General features: G+C 41.3%; 1 protein-coding gene across 1 annotated transcript in view; it reads left to right on the top strand.

Moving 5' to 3' along the window:
• The window catches only part of cfap70 (cilia and flagella associated protein 70), a 95,602-nt gene that overhangs the window by 46,210 nt on the left and 24,250 nt on the right, over positions 1-25,142 (top strand). The window contains exons 17-23 of the mRNA XM_043712078.2: positions 743-868; positions 6,146-6,279; positions 10,029-10,144; positions 14,538-14,708; positions 15,928-16,077; positions 22,887-23,056; positions 24,709-24,861. Coding sequence (XP_043568013.2) covers positions 743-868; positions 6,146-6,279; positions 10,029-10,144; positions 14,538-14,708; positions 15,928-16,077; positions 22,887-23,056; positions 24,709-24,861 — 1,020 coding nt within the window. The remainder of the gene's footprint in view (positions 1-742; positions 869-6,145; positions 6,280-10,028; positions 10,145-14,537; positions 14,709-15,927; positions 16,078-22,886; positions 23,057-24,708; positions 24,862-25,142) is intronic.

The raw sequence follows: 25,142 nt of genomic DNA, 5'->3' as shown, positions 1-25,142 counted from the left end.
ACAAGTCTTGGCTTGAGACTCATAAGCCACTGAGTTTTATCATCTCACGATCCTTGAATCATCAAACAGAGTGCCGCTGAACGTACAATTATGGAGGCCATTTTTTTTATCAGAACCTATGCCACCATGAAGTTATAATCCTTTTAGACAGTTACACACTTACACATGTCTTTGCTGAAGTATATTCCTGCATAGGAGAAAGTGAGGTCTGCAGATGCTAGAGATCAGAGCTGAAAATGTGTTGCTGGAAAAGCGCAGCAGGTCAGGCAGCATCCAGGGAACAGGAGAATCGACGTTTCGGGCATAAGCCCTTCTTCAGGAATGCATAACTGCATAACTGATAAAGTTATGCAGTTATATATTCCTGCATAACTGATAAAGCAAGCTACTTAAAATATGATATTGCTGATTGCTGAAATGTTTGTTTTGGAGGATCAACTTGACCTACAGGCTTCATATAGGGTATGTGGAGAAATAATTACTTCTTTCCTAGGCTAACCAATTTTAATGCATTAATTTTGTGTAAGATAGAGGTAATCGTTTTGTATTAGTTTCTGTAAAGAACTGCAAAAATGAATATACATTTGAATGTACTGTTCAGAAACCAAGCAGTTGTTTAATTCTTCATATATGAAGTTGGTGAAAGCTGTGCTCTTTAAATTATCCATTTTATTGACATTGTGATTAGAACTTGAAATATTTTGTGATTTACATCTAAATTGCTGTCCTTTTTTTCATCTAGATGTTGCACGTGGATCCCCCAGATCCTATTCCAGAATCATTCCTCAGTTCTGCACAGTTAAAACACTTTGCTAAAGAAGCTGAAATGAACAAGGACTTTGAATTAGCAAGTAAATACCACCAAGAGGTAAGGGCCTTTGTAGATTGACTAATAGTTACGGCAGTTAATGAGCCGATATTCCTCTCATTGTTTCTTGAGAATAGTTTTGTCATGGTCACAGTCTTAGAGTCAGTTTGCCTGTTGAGCCAAATTTGCATTGTGCAGGCAATGTGAGGCACTTGATCCTTCAAGCCTGCTCCACCACTCAATAAGACCATAGGTGATTGGATTTTAACTGCAATTCTAGATGCCTGCATATCCCCAACTATCTTTCATCTCCTTGGTAATCAAGAATTCAGAACCAGCATGTTCCTGTGAAAATGAAGGATAAGGGTGTCAAAATTTTGGAACTTTGGATGACAAGAGAAATTGAGAGTTCAGTCAAAAAGGAAAAGGAGGCATATGTAAGGTTTAGGAAGCTGAAGACAGACAGAGCCCTCGTAGAATACAGATGTGGCAGGAAAGAACTCAAACAGGGAATTAGGAGGGCTAAAGTGGGCCATGGCAAACAGGATTAAGGAAAATACCAAGGTTTACAATACATGTATAAGGTGAAAATAGGTACGTGGGGAAAAGGTAGATCCACTCAAGGACAAAGGAAATAATTTATGCAAAGAGGCGGATGAAGTGGATGAGACCCTTAATGAATGCTGTGCATAGCTATTCATAAAGGACAAGGAAATGGTGGATGGTGAGTCTTGGGATGGGTATTTGATACTGTGGGGCATGTCAATATAAAAAAGGAGGTGTTGGGTGTTTTAAAAAGCATTAAGGTTGACAAGTCCCAGGAGGTGAGGAAATTGGTGGGGCCTTGTACAAAATCTTAGTATCCTCTTTCATCACAGGAGTGTTCCCAGAGGATTGGAGAATAGCGAATGTTATTGCTTTGTTTAAGAAAGACAATAGGGATAAACTCGGAAATTACATTCCAGTGAGCTTTATCTCAGTGAGAGGAAAATTATTGGAGAAGATTCTTAAAGACAGAATTTACTCACATTTGGAAAAGTATGGACTTATTTCCTCTAGGCAGCGTGGTTTTATGTAGGGAAGTCATGTCTCACAAACTTGGTTGAGTATTTTTGTAAGTCATGTTGCAGCTGTATAGAACTTTAGTTAGCCATATTTGGAATATCATGTGCAGTTCTGGTCGTCACATTACCAGAAGGATGAGGAAGCTTTGAAGAGTGTTCAAAAAGGATTTACTGTGATGTTGCCTGGTTTAGAGGGTATTAGCTATGAGGAGAGATTGAACAAACTTGTTTTGTTTTCACTTGATCATTGAAGGATGGGGGAGTGACCTGATAGAAGTTTGTAAAATAGCAAGAGAAGCAGTAGACTGGATTCTCGGAGTCTTTTTCCCAGGATGGAAATGTCAATTACTAGGGGGCATAGGCTTAAGGTAAAAGCGTGAAAGTTTAAAGAAAAGATGAAAGGCAAGTTTTTTACGCAGAGTGTGTAAGTGCCTGGAATGTGCTGCCAGAGAGGGTTGAGGAGTCAAATACAATAGCAGTGTTTAACAGGCATCTTGACAGAGGTATGAACAGGTAGCGAATAGAGGGATACTGACGGTGGAGAGGCAAAAGGTTTTCAGTTTAGAAATATGTGCCAACACAATCTTGGTTGGCTGAAGAGCCTGTTCCTATGCTGTACTGTTCTTTGTTCTTTGAATTTGTCCACAAAAATTTAAAGGTTCTCTTTTGAGGAAGGGAATTCCAAAAACTCTCAACCTCTTGAGAGAAAAAGTGTTTCTTCATCTCTGCTTTAATCAGGAAAACCCTATATTTAATCTCTGATCCCAGTTTTGGATTCTTCAATAAGATCTTCAAAACATCCTTTCAACATCCACCTAGTAAAGTCTCCTCAGGATCTTATCACTATAGGGAGTGGGACAACATTTAAGAGGATGTCTAGCGCTATTAAGACCACAATTAGCAACAATAGAAAAGAGGCCAGTAAAATGAAAATAGCCAGAAGGTCTTTCATTAACAGATGTAATGGGAGCAGAAATGTTCCTGTGAACAGCATCTTAAATCTTTTATCCTTCCTGCTTGATACAGCAATCTGTATGTCAGCGATCTTCACGTTTACTTAAAAGTGGTGTCACGTCTTGATGAGTGTACACCAATAGGCCTTAGGTGTAATAGCCATGGCATTCTGAGAAAACGTTTAGAAATCCTCTATAGTTTGCCTTCCAGAGAATTGTAACTAATTGATGGACTAATGGGAAAAAGAAATATAAATATTAAGAATGATGGCATGGAAATAAGAGGAAAGTGCTGTCTTGACCACATGAGCCTGCTCTGCCATTCTAGAATGTAGCTAATTGTGTCTCAGTATTGCTTTCCTGCAATCCCAGGGACTAGTCTGATGAACCTTTCCTGCATTAAGGATTCCCAAGTGTGGCCATACAGAAATTCTATATTTCTAAATTCTTACTGAACCCTTTTGTGATACTATTTACCTTCCGAATAGCTTGTGGCACATGCATGTTAACTTTTAGTTACTTAACAAGGGCATTCAAGACCCTTTGCCCATCAGTACTTTCCAAATCTCTCAACATTTAAGAAATACTCTGTACCTCCATTTACATTAGACTAGATTAGACTACCTGCGGTATGGAAACAGGCCCTCCGGCCCAACAAGTCAACACTGACCATTCGAAGAGTAACCCACATGGACTCATTCCCCATATTTACCCCTGGCTATTGCACCTAACACTATGGGCAACTTGACATGGCCAATTCACCTAACCTGCACATCTTTGGATTGTGGGAGGAAACCGGAGCACCCGGAGGAAACTGACGCAGACACGGGGAGAATGTGCAAACTCCACACAGACAGTTGTCCTGGGTTGAACCTGGGTCCCAGGCGCTGTGAGGCAGCGGTGCTAACCAATGAGCCACCATGTCGCCCCCATGTCCTGCCAAAGTGGATTACCTCACACGTTTCCCACGTCATGTTCCAAAGTGTTGCTGAACTAAGACACCATGGAGTGAAGGTTCATAGTTCCTTGAAAGAGGAGTCACAGATGAACAGGATAGTGAAGCAGGTGTTTGCTTTTATTGGTCAGCACATTGAGCCTAGGAGTTAGGAGGTCAGTATTGGCTGTACAGGCCATTTTTGGAATACTGTGTGCAATTCTGGTCTCCCTCCTATAGGAATGATATTATGAAGCTTGAAAGGGTTCAGAAAAGATCTACAAAAATGTTGCCAGGTTTAGAGGGTTTGAGCTATAGGGAGAAGCTGAATAGGCTGCGGCTGTTTTACCTGGAGAGTCAGAGGCTGAGAGGTGACCTTGTAAGAGTTTATAAAATCATAAAGGGCATGGATAGGATAAAGTGACAAGGGGTGGGGGAGTCCAAAACTATAAGGTATGGGTTTAAGGTAAGAAGGCAAAGATTTAAAAGGGATCTAAGGAGCGTGCATGGAATGAGCTGCCCAAGGAAGTGGTGAAGGCTAGGACAATGACAACATTTAAAAGGCATCTGGATGGGTATATGAATAGGAAAGGTTTTGAGGCATATGGGCCAAATGCTGGCAAGTGGGACTGGTTATCTGGTCAGCATGGACAAGTTGGACCAAAGTGTCTGTTTCCATGCTGTATATTCTATTACTCTATCTGCCATGTTCTTACCCATTCACTCAGTCTGTCCAGGGCCCTTTGATTTCTCTTTGCATCTTTATTCCAACCCGAATTCTCACCTAGTTTCGTATTATCTACAAACTTGGAAATATTGTCCTCACATCCAAATTATATATAGATGTCATGAACAGCTACGGCACAGCACTGACCCTTGTGGTGCCCCTTCAGCCACAGTAATGTCAACCTGGGAATGACCATTTATTCTTGCTTTGTTTTCTTATTGTTAATTAATTCCTAATCTATGGCAGTATATGACATATTCTAGTTTTGTCTGCTAGCTTCTTTTTGGGACCTTGTTGGAAGCATTTTGAAAATCAAAAAGCAACTCGTCCACTGTTTCCCACTTCTCTGTTCTCCCAAAAAGACTCTATAAGGTTTTTCAAACATTATTTGCCATTTGAAACACAAATCAGACTGCCTAATCAGATCATTATTTTCTAAATGACAGTTATCACATCTTTTGTAATGGATTTCAGTATTTCCTAAACACTAATGTCAGGCCAAAATACTATAGTTTCCTGCTTTCTTATACAGTAACATTTGTTACTTTCCAATCTGCAGATAATTTTCCAGAATTTATCAAATCTTGAAGGATGAGCACCAATGCCTCCACTATCTTGATAACTACCTCTTTCAACACTCTAAGATGTAAATAATCTAATTTGGCAATTTTCAGTCCTATTAATTTCTTCTATATCACTTTTCTGCTGATATTAATCTCTTTCTGTTCCTCACTTTAACCATCCCTTGGATGTCTCTTACTTCTGGGAAATTTCTTGCACCTTCCCCAAGTAATGATTAAATTCAGTATTTCCCATGACACATTCCCCTGCCTCTGCATAAAATGAACTCACATTTTTCTTTCCTAATCTTTCTCTTTTAATATAGCTTTTACAAGTCTGTTTTTCTGTTTCTTGCTAATTTATTCATATTATTTTCCCTCTATTATTTTCTTGATCTGCCTTTGCTGATTCTAAAATGTTTCCAATCCTTAGGCTTGCTATATTTTCTGGCAACTTCATAAATCTCCTCCTTTTGATCTGATACAATCTTTGGCTTCCTTTATTAGCCAGAGTTGACTTGCCTTTCTGGTTAGGTTTTTGTGCCTTGGAGAAATGTATATTAGTTGTAAACATGTATTATTTGAATTGTACCAATTGCTTGTCCTCTTTATGACCTTTTCAAATAAAAATGGTCTTTAATGATCTTAAACAATCCTTAGTAAAGACCTTTCTTCTGAGCATGAGCCTGTGCCATAAGGCAGTGGACACTTCAATATGTGCCCTGGAAGCAGAAACTCCAGGTTTATATATCTGTAACAGTGCTATTAGAGGAAATACATGTGTAGGTCTATCTTTTTCTCGACCAATTTCAGGAATGAGCCATAAAGCAGCCATTGACTTCTGATTAGCATATTCAAGGAACCTGTCTGTTTTAGGCCGACATCAGACATATCGTTTAGCACCTGAACCAAAATAACATTGGAAGTATTACTGATGCTGGTTGGACATGGGAAGTTGGCGCCTCAATTGGTCTTCTGCTCTGTTTTCCACTCAGAGAATGGGTACACTAAGGACTTTGGCAGTGAGAAGCGAAAGAATTTTTCATATTATAAGATATGTCAGTGATCAATACCCAGTGTAAAAATTTTATTTTTACAGAGATTAGCACGTGACAGGAACAATGCTGATCACTGGTTTGACTATGGTACTTTCTACCTCATGTTAAAGGACCACTCCAAAGCAGAGGAGTGCTTCCATGAGGCTGTTGCTGTAAATCAGGAGCATATATCCAGGTCAGAATCACACGTGCTCTTCATGCCATATTTACTGATGTTGTTTCAGACTGCTTAATTAGTGTGTCTATGCAAAATAAAAACTGTAGCTTCACTTTTGATTTTGGGCCTTGCTTTTGGCTTTGACCGTATATAAAGTCGGTGGTGGGCAGGGACATTATACAGTCTGCTCAATTAGATGGTTGGAAAGCAGAACCATTTTGATTGTTGGAACTTATTAAAATTACACAAATGAACGGTTGCTCTTCTGACTATTTGGGCCTTTCTTCCACACAGATATTGGCAATGGTTGGGGGAATCACACCGACTTGAAGACGCTGTGCTAGTCACTCAAATCTTTCCAAGCACTAGTAAAGAGATCAACACATTGGCTAGTCGTTAGTGAGTTGGCGGGCCCTGATAAAAATGATCCTCAGCCTTTGAGTGAGGGTAGATTCAAATGTGAAAATGAAAGAAAGGTCTTGCTGGAGACTAACATTGGATTTTAGTTAAGCTAGATTTGAAAGTGTTGACTTAAGGGATTTTGACCTCAAAAGAAAATAGTTGAAGTGCACTAACAGTTGCTCAAAGCATTTGACTACCCGCATGGGACCGATGCCGGGATGGCAGCATGTGTGGGTGAGATCTCTTATATACATGGCATCAAAGTCCTGAGGCAAAATATGAATGCAGCAGCTCAGCACTCATTGTGGAGGTGCCAGTGTTGGACTGGGGTGGACAAAATCAGAAATCACCTGTTAGACTAGAATCTGATATCATTTGGCTTCTGACTTTGGAAACCCATGATATTGGTACTAACAGGCTCTAGGCTTTACTATCACCTCCGTCATGGACTGATGGGATGTCTTAATAAATGAAATATTTTTAGATGCTGTGTAGTCTACTCACCAGATCCCAGGAATACTGAAACCCATAGCAGGGGTCAGTTTAATGAGTGTGGAACATGTTGTTCTCATAGAATAACAATGTGACTTGCACTCATTTAAGAAATCCTGCCCTAATGTCAGAAAAAAACTTTCTCTGCCAGATTCCCCTAGCAGTGCCAATAAACTGCAATCTGAAGCTGAACTCTCTTGGGCTTAAGCTCCTGGAAGTCATCCACTGCAAGCATTTCAAGATGCCCTAAGTAGCCAGCCTTCTCATTTGCTGTGCTGTATCACAAGAGGGCAGGGAATAAAGGATAACAAAATGTGAAATAATCTTGATCATTAATAGAAAAGTGGACAGAGCTGCACAATACAGATGGAAATCCTTGCAGACACTAGATTTAGTGTATGGAGTCACTGACTTCCTGAGAAGGAGGGCTGCATGCAGTGTGTGAGTGAACCCCAAGAACCTTATGTTGTTTCTGGATTTTCACGGGAAAATTGATATAAATGTTTGCATCATTCACTTGTTAAAACAGGGATGAACTGCAGCTGACAGTTGCTGACTTGAAAAAGATGTATATTGGGCATTACTACAAAGGACAACATAAGTTTTCCCTCCCTAACTGCCTTCAGAAGGTAGTGGGGATCACGCCAGACCATGTTGTGTTGGTGTATCCACAGTGCTGTTAGGGACAGCGTTTCAGGATTTTGACCCAGCGATACATTTTCTAGTCATAGAGTCATAGAGATGTACAGCATGGAAACAGACCCTTCGGTCCAACCCGTCCATGTCGACCAGATATCCCAACCCAATCTAGTCCCACCTGCCAGCGCCTGGCCCATATCCCTCCAAACCCTTCCTATCCATATACCCATCCAAATGCCTCTTAAATGTTGCAATTGTACCAGCCTCCACCACATCCTCTGGCAGCTCATTCCATACATGTACCACCCTCGGCGTGAAAAAGTTGCCCCTTAGGTCTCTTTTATGTCTTTTCCCTCTCACCCTAAACCTATGCCCTCTAGTTCTGGACTCCCCGACCCCAGGGAAAAAACTTTGTCTATTTATCCTATCCATGCCCCTCATAATTTTGTAAACCTCTCTAAGGTCACCCCTAAGCCTCGACGCTCCAGGGAAAACAGCCCCAGCCTGTTCAGCCTCTCCCTGTAGCTCAGATCCTCCAACCGTGGCAACATCCTAGTCAGGATGGTATGTGGCCTGGAGGGGAATGTGCAGGCAGCAGTGTTCCCATGTATCCATTTTCTCCATCCCCAGCAAGTTTGGAAGGTGCTGTCGAAGAAGTCTTAGTGAGATGCCATTAAATGCCAAATGGAGATGTTTAGATTGCCCTTTGTTGAATCTAAATGGAATCAAACTGGAGGCAAAATATTGACAGCTGTTGTTATCACACCTTAATAGATATTGCTAAACAGACTTTGGTATTAATTTTGAGGTACCTTGAGTCCGTGGCACCCTTGCTGGAAAAGTGCACCTTATGCATCACCTCAAAAATTGTAACAAGGTGATACTAAAACAAACATCCTATTTGGAGCTAAAGGACATCTACAAACATTCCTCCTCATCTGGATTCTGAAGGTCCGTTTCTGACACACATGTTCCTTCCATCTGTTATTGCTACTTCTCTTCCTCTTGTCAGCATTGAGCTACCAACAGGAATAATTTCTTTTGATGTATGTAGTACCTGGTGGTATCTGTTAGGATTGCAAAAATGTCTTTTTTTTTAGAAAAATAAGTGTTTCTGCGGCCAATTCCTCTGGAGAAATACAAGTAAGATATTAAATAAATGATTCCAGCAATCAAAGTGACATTTAGCACGTAATGAGGAGTGCTCCAACTTCATGTCACAGATGAAAGATTGAAGACTGAATATAATGTCTTTGCGAATTCATCATATGTACATGAGAGAGCATATTGTTATTTCACTTCAGATTGCTTTTGATCCGACCATCCTTCGCTGCTTCATCAATGAAATTCTTTCCATAATAGAGTCTGAAATGGGATTGTTCGCTGATAATTGCACAATGTTCCGTTCTATTTGTAACATCTCAAATCCTGAAACAGTCTGGGTCCAAGGGTCCAACTGCCGCAAGACCTAGACAATATTCAGGTTTGGGTTGATATGTGATACAAATGCTATTTGCCACTTAAGTGCCAGCATTGACCATCTCTAACAAGAGTCAATTAAGGGGAGGTCAGAGACTGCAAATTCTACCATCAAGTAAATCACCTCCTAACATCTCAAATCATGTTTACCATCTACAAGGCATAATTAATGAGAGAATTGGAATATTCTCCATTTGCCTGGAGTACACCTCTACAGCACTCTAGAAGCTTTAGCATCACATCCTCCACTTTCAACATTCATTCCTTCCATCACCAACACACAGCGACAGCTATGTATATCATCAACAAGTTTCATTGCTGCAACTCACGGTTTCTTTGGCGTTGACCTTTGTGGCCTAGAAGGACTAAGGCAGCAGATGCATCTAAAAACAACCACCTGCAAACATCCTCCAAATCACGCACCATGAGATCTCAAACTACATTACCATTCCTTCACTGTAACTAGGTCAAATTCCTGGAACATACCCCCTTCCAGAGCTGTGCATGTACCTACACCAGATGGACTGCAATGGTTCAAGAAGATGGCTCACTATCACTTTTATCAGGAGAAATTAGGGATGGACAATTCATGCTAGCCTTGTCAGTGTTGCCCACATTACATGAATGAATTAGAAGTGTAACGTTACAAAACATACACAAAATAGGATTTTAAAATTGTAACGATGTTTGAACAGACTTTATAGCTTTTGTTATAATTTCTGTGTTTTACTGAATCCTGTGATTTTTATCTCCAGCCTTATTTTGTGTGGTATTTTAGCATGTATGAATGAGCGCTTTGAAGATGCTGACAGCTTTTTTGAGAGTGCCAGGTGCTTTGAACCAAATAGTGTGTTAGCTTGGACCATCCAAGGTAAGAGTCAATTCATAACCCAATTCACTACCATTTCTCTTAAAGCAGTGATATACATAGCATAAGAAACAATCTGATTCTTAACATTATTACAATCTTTCTTTTTCCTTATGATTATACTTAGTTTGTACAGTAAAATGTTTCTTTAAAAAGTTTTTTTTAGTATGAACATAGAACATACAACACTACAGTGCAGTACGGGCCCTTCGGTCCTCGATGTTGCGCTGACCAGTGGAACCAATCTGAAGCCCATCTATCCTACACTATTCCATTTTCATCCATATGTTTATCCAATGACCATTTAAATACCCTTAACGTTGGCGAGTCTACTACAGTTGCAGGCAGTGCATTCCATGCCCCTTCTACTTTCTGAGTAAAGAAACTACCTCTGACTTCTGTCCTATCTCTATCACCCCTCAATTTAAAGCTTTGTCCCCTCATGCTAGCCATCAACATCTGAAGAAAAAGGGTCTCAGTGTCCACCCTATCTGACCCTCTGATTATTTTATTTGTCTCAATTAAGTCACCTCTCAACATTCTTCTCTTTAACAAAAACAGCCTCAAGTCCCTCAGCCTTTCCTCATAAGACCTTCCCTCCATACCAGGCAACATCCTAGTAAATTCCTCTGCATCCTTTCCAAAGCTTCCACATCCTTTCTGTAATGTGGTGACCAGAACTGTACGCAATACCCCAAATGCGGCTGCACCAGAGTTTTGTACAGCTGCAGCATGACCTCGTGGTCCCAAAACTCAATCCCTCTACCATAAAAGCTAACACACTGTATGCCTTCTTAACAACCCTATCAACCTGGTAGCAACTTTCAGGGATCAACGTACATGGACATCACGATCTCTCTGTTCATCTGTACTACCAAGAATCTTACCATTAGCCCAGTGCTCTTTATTCCTGTTGTCCTTCCAAAATGAATCACCTCACACTTTACTGCATTAAACTCCATTTGCCACCTCTTAGCCCAGCTCTGCAGCTTACCTATGTCCCTCTGTAACCTTCAACACTATCCACAACTGCACCGACCTTAGTGTCACCTAAAAATTTACTAACCCACCCTTCTATGCCCTCATCTAGGTCATTTGACAAGCAGCAGTGACCCCAAAAAAGATCCTTGCTGTACACCACTAGTAACTGAACTCCAGGATGAACATTTTCCATCAACCACCGCTCTCTGTCCTCATTCAGGTAGCCAATTTCTGATCTAAACCACTAAATCACCCTTAATCCCATGCCTCCATATTTTGTGCAATAGCCTACAGTGGAACCTTATCAAACGCCTTACTGAAATCTATATCTACCCTCATCCACTTGTTTGGTCACCATCTCAAAGAACTCAATAACGTTTGTGAGACACGACCTACCCATCACAAAACCGTGTTGACTATCCCTTATCAACTTATTCCTTTCTAGGTGATTATAAATCCTATCTCTTATAACCTTTTCCAACAATTTACCTACAACCGAAGTAGGCTCAGTTGTAAGAATGCTTCATAATAAGCTAATTTGTGACTAATCAGTCTGGCAACTTAATCCTCTTTCAGTATGTGCTGCACAGAATAACTGAAGCTTGATATAATTCAGTCAGTTTTTTCCCCCAGTTTGTTCATAAGATGCACATTTAGATATCACATAAATTCCTATGTCACACAATATTACATAAACAATATATACACATCTATACACATGTTAATGAAAGGGACCTGAATTTTAAAGCATTGTTCAAATTGGGATGTCAACTGATAGGGTTAGTATGGATTCATAGATTATCTGAAGCAGTTCATCTGAAAACTGATTTGGATTTCTTGTTTTGAATAAATGGAACCATAGATTTTCAACCTTAGTTGTTTAAAACTCATGATCTTTTAGATTATATTGGAAAATTATAATTTTGGGAAAGGTTCGAAACCTAAAGTTTGGAACAAATGTTAACATTGGAGTTAAGTCTCTCAACTCAACTACATACATTTAAATAGCACGCCTTCAATTATGTAAGTAGTATTAACATCCATATGTGCAAAATTACACACTGCCACATTATTCACTAACTTGCCTTTTAGAGGTATATGAGTTAAAATGTGTGTGTGTAAGTGTATGCCATCAGTTTTATTTGTTTTCTTTTTGGTGGTGCAGTTATGCAATGTCTTGTCATAGTTTGGATGGAATCACCCTTCAATGTCTCCAACTTGTTGATCAACCAAGATCTGTAATATTTCAGTCATATGTATCTTTTCATTCGAAGCTCTGTCAGTCTCAGCAGGTACTGGTAAAATTCTCTGAGAGCATACGTTCTTGAAACAGCTGGACTTTACCTGCTCTACTAAGTGTATGCAAAATCGACAAATAAAAGTTAGGTTTACATAGCAGCCCTCTTACCAGTTTAGCTAATAGGTACGAGCACCCATTCAGTGGAAACAAGTAGATTTGAAATGAAGATTGCCTCACAATGCTTGAGACAGTAACTTATCCTATAACGTTATATAAATGCAATTCGATCACCTAAGTTGACATGTCAATTAACTCAGTTGGATAGACAACTGGTTTGTAATGCAAAGTGACACTAACAGCTTGGGTTTAATTCCCATTCCAACTGAGGTTGAGTTACCATGAAGGTTCCACCTTCTTGATCCCTCTCCATGCCTGAGGTATTGCGACTCTCAGGTTAAACCACCATAATCATCTTTCTTGAATGACAGAGCAGCCCTATGGTCTTCTGGGACTATGATGTCTTTAATTTCGTTTAATCAATACGGCTGAAAGAAGAGGGCACATCAGAACTTAATTCTGACAGATGTTTGATTGGATTTGGGGTGGAATATACCAGGATTGGAGTGTCAGTGCTGGATTGGGAAAGGCAACCTAATTAGGTGAGGTGGGGGTGTCACAGAGTTCCACCACCCTCCTGGCTCTATTTGAATTAAATTCTGTGCAGGAAGGCCCCAGCTCAATCTCCCCATCTTGTTCCCACTTGAGGCCCAAAACTGGTCAATTAATAAAACATTTAAAGAGATCTTTTCCTGCATGAGCTGCTTCAGGTGGGATGGATAAATTCAAAAAAAAAATTTAAACTACAGGGAAACCCCTGTATCCACGGGTCCGGTTACCGCCGTTTCACTTACCTGCTCTTTACTGTGGCCCAAATATATAAAAGGGAATGTTCCAGAACCAGGGACCAGAAGGCTACCAGGAAGGTACATTTCTCATTTAAATGAATGGGTTAGGATCTATCCGCAGTTTCAGTCTTATGCGGTAGGTCCTGGAACATATCCCCCGCGGGTATGATGGGGATTACTGTATTTTTCTGATCAACCTGTTCAGAGATGTTATTAAACACCTCTGGAGCAGGTGGGACTTGAGCCCAGGTCTCTTGGTCCAGGATGAGGACATTACCACTGTACCACAAGTGCCCCAAATGGAATGCGCAAAACAGAATAACACTCATAGGCATGGCACACGCACATAGCTATTGAAACTCTCAAATAACAGAGGATGGTTAACATTTGTCCAGCCAAATGGTGACACGTGTTCTGTTGTGGCAGAGGAGGATCCTTCAATCTGCACTATTTTGTGTGTGATGGAGAGACTGGGTATAGGACAAGAGAGTAGCTACTGAAAGCCATCATCCTGCCTTTGCAGCTCACTCCCCATCCCATCTCCCTGCCACTCACAGCATGTGAAACTCTCCCCCATATCCACCTCACCCCAGATATGCACTTCTCTGATTCTTTTGTACGTGTGATTTTGCTTCTCCTCCCATCAGTACTGTGGTCTCCTTGGTGATGCTACCGAGCGGCATGGTGGCTAAGTGGTCAGCACAGCTGCCTTACAGCATCAGAGACCAGGGTTTGATTGTATCCTAAGGTGACTCTCTATGTGGAGTTTGCATGTTGTTCCCATGTCTGTGTGGGTTTCTGCTGGGTACTATAGTTTCCTCGTACAGTCCAAAGATGTGCAGACTAGGTGGATTGGCTGCATTCAGTTGCCCTGTAGTGTCCAGGGATGTGCAGGCTAGGTGAATTAGCTGTGGTAAATGCAGGGTTATGGGTGTAGGCTTGAAGGGCCAAATGGCCTCTATCTGCGCTGTAGGGATTCTATGATTCTAAGTGCAAGAGCTGCTGGTCTGTGAGAGCCTGGCAGCTCTCGCAGTGTAGGCCCTCCACCCCAAGACACCTGATTTCAGAGAGTTGTTCGTCGTTCTCAGTTAAACTGTCTGATTGGAGGAAGCTATAGCAGGCCTTGCCCTCGAAGGTCAGCTTGGGTATCTCATCACCTTTGAGTAAGCAGTTGAGATGCCAAAGAAAATGCAAAATTCTGCCCTAGACATCACCCGTGTTTTACGATTTAATGTGATTCTAATTTCTAATGGAATAACTGTGTATCCAGGACTGTTCTATGAAAGTCAGGACCATCCAATCCTCTCCGAAATGGCCTTTGCTGAGGCAAAAAAACTTCAAACAGCAACTGAAACAGTGAAGAAGTCATTGGACGAAGTGATCATTGACAAGACAAGGGAAACAGAGGTTCCTGAACCTGAATCTGAGAATGATATAAAAGGTGAAAGGACATATGTATTTGACTTTTTCATGAATTAATTTACAGTCCAAGATGTCTGTGTGGCCATCTCTCCCCTTAACAAAGGAGTGGTGTTGCCTCTAATCCTGCACACAGCTCTAAAAGATAGAAACTGACACTCTTTCCAAAAATTTATTTTTGTATCTATAAATTAGTTTGATGCGCAACATTGCCTGGGGACGTCTAATCTTTTTGATTATTAAAATAGAAATACTAAGATAAGTGAACAAGCAAATGATCATTTGTGCTTAAAATTAAAGCATGCTGCATAATTTTGCTTTGCAGTGCTTTATGGTATCAAGAAGACCACTTTCTATTCATGTATGCCATGGTTTTGATTACTTGAAAGTTAAAATTGACTATCTCATGCTCCACACCATTGGAGATTCAACAATCTTAATTAAAACTATAATGCGTCATATGTTTTGAAATGTCCATTGTGCAGCACAGTTATGCAAAATTGTAAAGCTATTTGGAAAGGCAAGAAGTGAAAAAAATCTGTAAAGAAATATAATTGTTCAGCGGCAGGATGTCGGATGCATGTAGTATGAGAAATATGAAATTCTTTACTTTGCTCAGAACAATAAAAATCCAAACTTTTTTATCAATGTGATAGACTTGTAAAAATGTTGACAAGAATAAGGATGTGGATGCTCTTGTAAATAAGTCATAGAGAGTTTAACATGCAAATAAAACAAGTCATGGCAGCTGGTATGTTAGCAAAAGCATTGGAGTTTTAGAGTAAAGGAGTCTTGCTGAATTAAATTCTAATGAGAGTACATGTGTCTTTTTTTTAAAACAATACCGTACCTTTGGTAGTAACGATCAGAAAACAAACTAATATTTATTTTACATTTTATTCACTTCTTTCAATTTAAACTCCCCAGCTGAATTAATTTCTCCAGGTCACCGGTCTCTGCTAAGATGAAGAGAAATCTATTCACTCAGAGTGTTGTGACTCTTTTGAATTGTCTGTTCCTGAGTACTGTAGATGTTCAGTCATTTAGTATATTTGAAGTTGAGTTCGGTCGACTTTTGGGCACTAAGGAAACCGGGATATGAGGATAGGTAACAAAGTAAAGTTAATGTTGAAATTCTGCCTCAGTCATAAGGCCAAATTACTCTTATGTTCTGAGCATAATGAATGCAGTGAATATTAAAATTGTGTTAATGAACACAATGTTGTTTACTTCTCCTGAAGATCAACAAGCTGCAATAGATGAACCTGAAACTGTGATACAGGAGACCCCGAGTACACATTCTGTTGCCACCCCTGTTGGAGTGTCTGCTGATGTAATTCCAAAAGTTCCATCTTCAATCACCAGTAAAAAGAGGAGATCATCTGTTAAGGGTCAGTTAATATTTAAATTCTCTCGAAATTCCCTTTCCTTTACACATCAACATTTTGCATATTATATATCTTTCCCTTAAGAGGAAAGGATTTGTAGTCGTTTCTGAACTTCCTTCAAAACTGTTTCTTACCTCATCCCTCTTTGGTTGTACATCACAACAGCACAGGATAATCTAAACACAACAACTCACTGGAAGGAAGTCTGCTGAGGGAGAAGGATATTTGTGGTTACTTCTGCAGTTTCTTGTTTTGCTAAGTCACAGAACAGCACATTTGGTCAGCAAGGAAAACTGTGGGTTCTCTCTCCTTTTAAAGGTACCACCCCTCCAGACCTCCCCCTCACTGAGGATGAACGATCAGTCCTCAGCAAAGGTCTCACTTCATCCCCCTCCGTCCACGCATCAATGAATTTAATACACGCCGTGACATCGAACAATTCTTCCGTCGCCTCCGCCTCCGAGCTTACTTTCACAATCAGGATTCCCGCCCACCTTCCGAGGACCCCTTCGCCCACCTCCAACACACTGCATCCACCTGGACACCCCGCGCTGGCCTATTACCTGCCCTCGACCTCTTCATTTCCAACTGCCGCCAGGACATTGCCGCCGCCTCAACCTGTCTATCCCCCTCCCCCACTCCAACCTCTCAGCTTCACAACGTGCAGCCCTCCAATCCCCCTGCTCCAATCCCAACCTCACCATCAAGCCAGCGGATAAAGGGGGCGCAGTGGTAGTCTGGCGCACTGACCTCTACACCGCTGAAGCCAAACGCCAACTCGAGAACCCCTCTTCCTACTGCCCCCTCGACCATGACCCCACCCCCCATCACCAATCCATCATCTCCCAGACCATACAGAACCTCATCACCTCAGGAGATCTCCCACCCACAGCTTCCAACCTCATAGTCCGGGAACCCCGTACTGCCCGGTTCTACCTCCTTCCCAAGATCCACAAGCCTGACCACCCTGGCCGACCCATTGTCTCAGCATGCTCCTGCCCCACTGAACTCATCTCTACCTACCTCGACACTGTCCTATCCCCCCTAGTCCAGGAACTCCCCACATACGTTCGAGACACCACCCACGCCATCCACCTCCTCCAAGACTTCTGTTTCCCCGGCCCCCAACGCCTCACCTTCACCATGGATATCCAATCCCTCTACACCTCCATCCGCCATGACCAGGGCCTCCAAGCCCTCCGTTTTTTCTTCTCCAGACGTCCCCAACAGTATCCTTCCACCGACACTCTCATTCGTTTGACCGAACTGGTCCTCACCCTTAACAATTTCTCCTTTGAATCCTCCCACTTCCTCCAGACCAAAGGGGTAGCCATGGGCACACGTATGGGCCCCAGCTATGCCTGTCTCTTTGTTGGCTACGTAGAGCAGATGATCTTCCATAATTACACCGGCACCACTCCCCACCTCTTCCTCCGCTACATTGATGACTGCATTGGCGCCACCTCGTGCTCCCGCGAGGAGGTTGAGCAATTCATCAACTTCACCAACACATTCCACCCTGACCTTAAATTTAACTGGACCATCTCTGACACCTCCCTCCCCTTCCTGGACCTCTCCATCTCCATTAATGATGACCGACTTGACACTGACATATTTTACAAACCCACCGACTCCCACAGCTACCTGGATTACACCTCTTCCCACCCTACCTCTTGCAAAAATGCCATCCCGTATTCCCAATTCCTCCGCCTCCGCCATATCTGCTCCCAGGAGGACCAGTTTCACCACAGAACACACCAGATGGCCTCCTTCTTTAGAAACCGCAATTTCCCTTCCCACATGGTTAAAGATGCCCTCCAACGCATCTTATCCACATCCCGCACCTCCGCCCTCAGACCCCACCCCTCCAACCATAACAAGGACAGAACGCCCCTGGTGCTCACCTTCCACCCGACCAACCTTCGCAGAAACCAAAACATCCGCCGACATTTCCGCAACCTCCAAAAAGACCCCACCACCAGGGATATATTTCCTTCCCCACCCCTTTCCACCTTCCGCAAAGACCGTTCCCTCCCTGACTACCTGGTCATGTCCATGCCCCCCTACAACCCACCCTCCCATTCTGGCACTTTCCCCTGCCACCGCAGGAACTATAAAACCTGCGCCCACACCTCCTCCCTCACCTCTATCCAAGGCCCTAAAGGAGCCTTCCACATCCATCAAAGTTTCACTTGCACATCCACTAATATCATTTATTGTATCCGTTGCTCCCGATGTGGTCTCCTCTACATTGGGGAGACTGGGCGCCTCCTAGCAGACTGCTTTAGGGAACATCTCCGGGACACCCGCACCAATCAACCATACCGCCCCGTGGCCCAACATTTCAACTCCCCCTCCCATTCTGCCGAGGACATGGAGGTCCTGGGCCTCCTTCACCGCTGCTCCCTCACCACCAGACGCCTGGAGGAAGAACGCCTCATCTTCTGCCTCGGAACACTTCAACCCCAGGGCATCAATGTGGACTTCAACAGTTTCCTCATTTCCCCTTCCCCCACCTCACCCTAGTTCCAAACTTCCAGCTCAGCACTGTCCCCATGACTTGTTCAGACTTGTCCTACCTGCCAATCTCCTTTTCCACCTATCCACTCCACCCTCTCCTCCCTGACCTATCACCTTCATCCCCTCCTCCACTCACCCATTGTACTCTATGCTACTTTCTCCCCATCCCCATCCTCCTCTAGCTTATCTCTCCATGCTTCAGGATCACTGCCTTTATTCCTGATGAATGGCTTTTGCCCAAAACGTCGATTTCAAAGCTCCTTGGATGCTGCCTGAACTGCTGTGCTCTTCCAGCACCACTAATCCTGAATCTGATTTCCAGCATCTGCAGTCATTGTTTTTACCTCTTATTACTAGCCTAGTTTGGTGGAGCTAGTCAGGATTCAAAAAAGGAAAATGAGTCTGAGCTGTACTTTAGTTAATTGGTTCGATAATGATTGGATAACTCAAGTTGTGTGCTAAAAAAATTAAATTCAAAGTCATTTTCAATTGTTTCCTAATTCATATTTATAACCCAGAAATTACAAATAGTTGTATACAAGTACCATGCTAGTAACAATGATTCAATGATCTCACAGGGCAGCAGTTCAGTATAGAATCACAGAGTGTAGATGGAGGCTATTTGGGCCTGAGTCTACACCGACCATCCAAAGTGTATCCCACACAGATCCAACGCCAGCCTGCACCACCGCCACCACCCCCCCCACACACACACAATACCCCACGGCTAATCCACCTAGCCTGCATATTCGTGGGCACAACAGGGAAATTTAACATAGCCAGTCCACATAACCTGCACATCTTTGGACTGTCAGAGAAAACCAGAGCACTCCACGGAAACCTAAACAGACCTGGGGAGTACTTGTAAATTCCACACAGTCACCCAAGGTTGGAATCAGTTTGAAGCAGCAGCGCTAATCACTCATGTAATTTGAATGCTAATTGGAGCTGTTCCTCATGTTCCACTTGAGGGGCATCTTCCTTGGTCCATCCTCAAATAGTTACAGGTTACCCAGATTTTCTGTGGAAAGTTGAAACCGGAGACTTTGCCAGTCCCATCCATTTCCATGTTGTTGTCAAACAGAAGATGCTCTATCGACAGATGGGAACATCACCAGTTTGTGGAATATGAAGTTTGCTCCAGGAGCGAGTGGACAAAGTTTGAAAAATGTATGGGTTTTTCTTTGAGGTCCCTGTTAATGGGAGTGCTTTGTCAGTAGTCGGTCAGTGGTGTTCTTTGAGAAAACTGTTTTCTCTATGGACATCAGAAGGGAGACAGCAACTTCACATGGCCCTCCACAGGGTTGTTACAGGGGCATTTTGCTGATCTGGTCAATCTTCTGGTTGGCACCCACTCCATATTCTGCCAAATGTTGACAAAAAAAATGATAAGGTGAAAGGCACAGCGAGGTTCTTAGAGGAATCAGGCACCACCAATCTGTCGACAAGGTCAGGAAGCAGGTCCTATTGACCATTATGCAAGATGAGCAGCCATTAAAAGTTTTAAATATTACAACTGTTATCTTTAATATGTGCAAAATACAGAAATTATGCAGAATGTTTAAATATAAGTGCAATAAGAACAAGTATTATATATAGTGTAAAGTCAAATGTTTCCAGAAAGTCACATACGGAAACAAACTGCTTGCACCAAAGAACACATTCCACTTTTATTCGTATCCTGCACCAAATGGCCATATAGTCCAGCAGCTCAAGTAATATTTGTAAATTATTTTAGAATCACACAAGACCTGGCACTCCAGCTTTTGCAATATGTTATAAAAACATTCAACTGAAATGTTTAATTATTGCACATATACCAAATAAACAGGCATTTTATTGAAGTTGTATTCATGTACATATCCACAGAATGCCTGCAAGAAAGTAGGCATTGTGATGAGTACATTACACAGCAGTACATGAATTTCTTCTGAAGTAGGTGGGAAAACACATTTTTTGGTTAGCAAACACATCTTACAGTTTGTAGGTAAACATGAATTCTGATTTTTTTCCACCCACTTAGCTGTTATGTTTAACAAAAACTACCAGGTTTTTAGTTATAGTTTAGTTGTAAAATATGTAAGTAGTGCTATATCATAGCACAGATAATCTTCATATTAGAGAAATATCAACTTTCAACATTTAGGGCACGATCTTCCCATTTTTTTTCTCAAGGTGTGGGATGGTTGTGTAAGGTGGCGACTGTCACACTACCCCACTGCTGGAATAATTCACCGAATCTTGTTAAGAGCTGAAGGCAAGGTGGGTGAATTTCTTGTTGAATCACAGGCCTTGTCACTAGTCCCTAATTGCTAGAAGTTGTCAGTCAATGACAGACCAGCACTTTCCTGTCCTAACGCCTACTAGTTAAGGCTTACTCCTTAGGGAATCATGCGGTGAGAAGGGAAGAAATTGTTACACTCTTCTCACACAGTATGGATCATGGGAGAGGGAGTAAAGGCAGAGTACAAATCTAGCTTTTGGAGCTACCAACTTTGTACCCAAACTTCCCCCATCCCCATTTGTATTTCCAATTGTCCCCCGCCCCCCCGCAACTGGGGCAATTGGAGACTCCTCCCCAAACCAACTGGCAGTTTGCCCTGGTTTCCCAGTTGGGAAATTGGACACTATTCTTGCTTGCCAAGGAATGTAATCTGGAAAGTGGCAAGTTGAGACCCTTAAATAGTCATTTATTCGCCACTTAACGTCTTATTTAATGGAAGGTTGAGACATTCAACCAGGGACCTTCTAGGGCAGAATCTAAATAGTAAGATGGCAAGAAGAGGTAGTGTTTCTTGAGGGCCAACTTGCTCAATTATTGCCGCTTCTCACCACATCTCATGCGACCTCGAGATAGAGGAAAATGACACCCTTGGGAAAAGTCTGTACTTGAACTGTGCCATGGAATTTAAATTATTTGCACGAGTTATAGTCTGCTGCCTCTCCACACTGGGATCTCAAACTCCCTGCTGTATGAACATACCCAAGAATGAATACTTGTGTGTTAAGGTTCTATTATTTAAACATCCAGTCATGGTTATTTGTAGAAATCTGAGAACATCTGCAGCCAACCTTAGAAGCAAATCAGAGCCTCTGCTTGTGTCCAATGCACTTGCTGCTCAGGTCAAATCCCTCAATGAAATTCAAACCCTGCCAATCCTGTTGCAACCAACAAAAAAACTTTGTTAAATGCTCTGCTTTTCTTTTAGGTTTAAGGAGGTTTAAATTTGATTGGGTGACACTGTGCTCGATTTGATGTTGCTACATGTCAACAATGCCTCATGACGATGGAAGTTGTTCCTTTTCTCATGACTGCTGCTGATGACCTATTATGGCTCAGATTTTTTTTCAAAGCTCCAGGTGTCTTTTCTGATTTTTTTTTACCTCTTCCAATTCCTACCACCATAGGGTGTCTGTATATTTTTCCTGGTCATAGTGGTTCCTCCAGTTAAAATAACTTTTCCAACTTGTAAACTTGAGAACTAATGCTGTCAAGAAGACATTGGTGGTCGTACTCCAGGCATTGGGGTTTTGGTGCAAGCAGTAAAAACCCACTGCAAAACAGTTTTTGTGCTGTGCCTGCCTAATTACAAACACAGCCTCACTGATTTAAGTTTAGGTTTCCCTCAGGATCCTGGATCAATAACCTGATGTTAGAAATCTGATATACCACATTACAACCTTTTTTTTTGGTAAATGGATTTATTGGCACATCATGTCTTAAAAGCCTGATTACACCTTTGGATGAGGAGGCTGAAGAGGTGGACTGGGGAATGTCTATGATGTTAGGTATGTGGATTTGCTTATGAAATATCATTAGCTAGGTTTGAAGTGCAAGGAATTTAAAGCAAATTATTGACTTGATTAGGAATTTGGCTGAACAAAATGAGATAATAACTATAGCCAAGGGATGAGTACTCAAATTGGAAGGATTCACCCACTGGAAACCTTATTCCTAGATTCCTACTCAGTTGAGAAAATCATGCACACTGCTAACTAACATAAGTGTGTTGAGATAAATTATGGGGAGATAGGGGTTAATAAAGATACCATAAGAATTGTGGATATCCCATAATCCATTCCAACAGAAATCAGAAATAAACAAATTAACAGGCTTATTTGAATTCCCTGAATTTACTTGTGCGGTTGAGTCAATCTTTGCAAATGCACAAACTGATGATTTGTGAAATTTAACTAATGTTATAATTAACTGATGTTGCTTTAGGTTTATATCAAAAAGTTATGCCAAGCTACAGAATGTCAGACTATTGCACATGTTCTGTCTTTTGAAGAAATGCCAAAGACCTTTGAGGTTATTGAGGGTGCAATAGCCGTGCAGCCGGAGGAGCCAGTGCCTGCTGTTCCTGTACCCGAACCCCCTCCGAGAGAGACCATTCCTGTATGTACAAGAAGTATCTACATGGAAGCAGCAAAGTTTCTTTTGGATGTTTACGCTTTGCAGGTTAGCCTAAAGGTCTTACTTTAAAAAAAGACTTGGATTTATGTAGCACCTAATCATATTTTGGAAATAGGAACAGGTTAACTTCTCAGTGGGAATAGCCAAAACAGTAAATATTTGAGAGCAATCTGTGTGCAACACTTGATAACTGGTAGTTTTTTTTTATAGTACTTATTTTTAGACATCTATATGCATTACAAATGTTGCCACTTTGCTATCTATTGAACTTTCAAAATTGTTAATTCCAGAACACAGATTGGTCCCAGTGTATCAATATTAAGATTCAGAGAAACTCTTTTCAAGTATCCTATTCTAATAAGCAGAAACCAAACCTATATAGTTATGTAAAGTTGAAATAACCACACAGTCGGTGTTAGGAACAATAAATAATTCAAGTTTAGTTTATATTTAGTATTTTGTGCTAAGACGGGGATGGCATGGTTAGTTTGATTTTTGCAGTTACTTTTGAGGGCGTACCAGGACATCTGAAGGGCTGTTTGTATACAAGCATTTCTTTTATTGAGATTTTACAGCCCTTGAAATAAAGAGACCGGGTTTAGTGTTTAGTATCTCTTTTAAAAAGTTAGAAAAAAGAACTATGCTTTTGGCTGACCAAAGGGGTACAGGGAGGTTGATCAGTATATGGGTATGTCAGAGAGTGAAGGTAGGAATATCAAACTCCTGACTAAGAAATTTTGCAAGACTACTGAAAACTGAGGTTAGAGAGCTTATGTATTTGTTGTGAATTTGAAATGATAGTGAATTTAACTTGTTTGTTTCTGGTGTCCCAGGGAAAAGTTAGCTGAACAGAAAGTACAGTATCTAGAGAACGCACTAGAAGGGAATTGTTGCAGCTGTGCTAAGCTGAGCAAGTAGCCTTAGTTTGGAGATAGTGGTGATCCTTTGGTGTTTATTATTTGAGAGGATATTGCTGGAGAGTTTAAATCATTTCATTATATTCATATCAATTTTTTTTGTAATTTAGTGTAATATAGTTTGTGTCTATCTAATATGTGCTTTATTCTTTATGTTAAAAGTACACTTAAAACTTGTGTGGATTTGTTCAGCAACTGACCTCCATGATTAAAAAAGAAAGAACAAGGGTCTACCAAGGCAGATTTCACTCTGGGATCTGACTAGCTTGGATCATAATGTTGTTTAAATAAGAATGAGGCAGTTATAAGAAACCGAAGATTGTCAAACCAGATAACGGTGTTGAACCCCTGGAAAAATTCAGTCCAGTGTATTTTTTCTTTATTCATCCACTTGCCTGTCTCATATTTTAATTATTGTATTTTTGATTTCCTTCTCAGTTTTTATTTATTTTTCAACCAATGTTTTGTCAGAGTCTATCCTTCATGGCAAGTAATAACTTTATTGTTTGGCCTTTTCCAAAGCCTCAGAGAAGTGCAAGCCTAGGATCTTTAACTTAGCACAATATTCCAGCTAATTAACAACATTGTGTGTGTGTATATATAGACTGTAAATTTCAACATGCTAACATTTATGGCATGTTTTTCAATACAAGCATTAAATTTTACTTGTCCTTTGTGTCTGTTTTTCTTTATAACAAGCTCGCATAACTCTGGTAGGTCGCCACATGTTTAGCCATTGTTAATCAATAAAATTTATCTTTTTTCTATTTTTACTATTAGTTTGCAACAAGAGCCTTGACACATGAGATGCTTTTAGGTGAAAATGGACTAAGTTGTGAATATCATGTGATTCTGGCCCGGCTTTACATGCTTCAGGAGGAGTTTGCAAAAGCAGAGGAGTCTCTTGCGGAAGCAGGTCGAATTGACCATCAAGTAAGTGAAAAGACAGATTAGATGAGTCTGTAAGTTCAGGAGAATGGAGACCTGGTTCAATTGTTGGATAAATTATTCTAGAATTTCCTATATCCCACTGAAGCTAAACCACACTGAAATTTATGCCCAACAATCTTCCTGAATGGAGCTTACATTCAACTTTCCTGCATTCCTGATGAATTCTGTCATCGCAATGTCCATCAGAGCATATTGTCACTTCTGTTCCTCTTCCTCATGATTTGCCAGCTGAGAGGCTACTTCAGCTGCATTGTTTCTAAACA

Source organism: Chiloscyllium plagiosum, unplaced genomic scaffold (genome assembly GCF_037043375.1).
Source record: "Chiloscyllium plagiosum isolate Xiang-an unplaced genomic scaffold, Cpla_swu_hap1 HiC_scaffold_20, whole genome shotgun sequence".
Lineage (NCBI taxonomy): Eukaryota > Metazoa > Chordata > Chondrichthyes > Orectolobiformes > Hemiscylliidae > Chiloscyllium > Chiloscyllium plagiosum.
The sequence above is the reverse complement of the archived record's forward strand: the minus strand, read 5'-3'. Positions and strand labels throughout refer to the sequence as shown.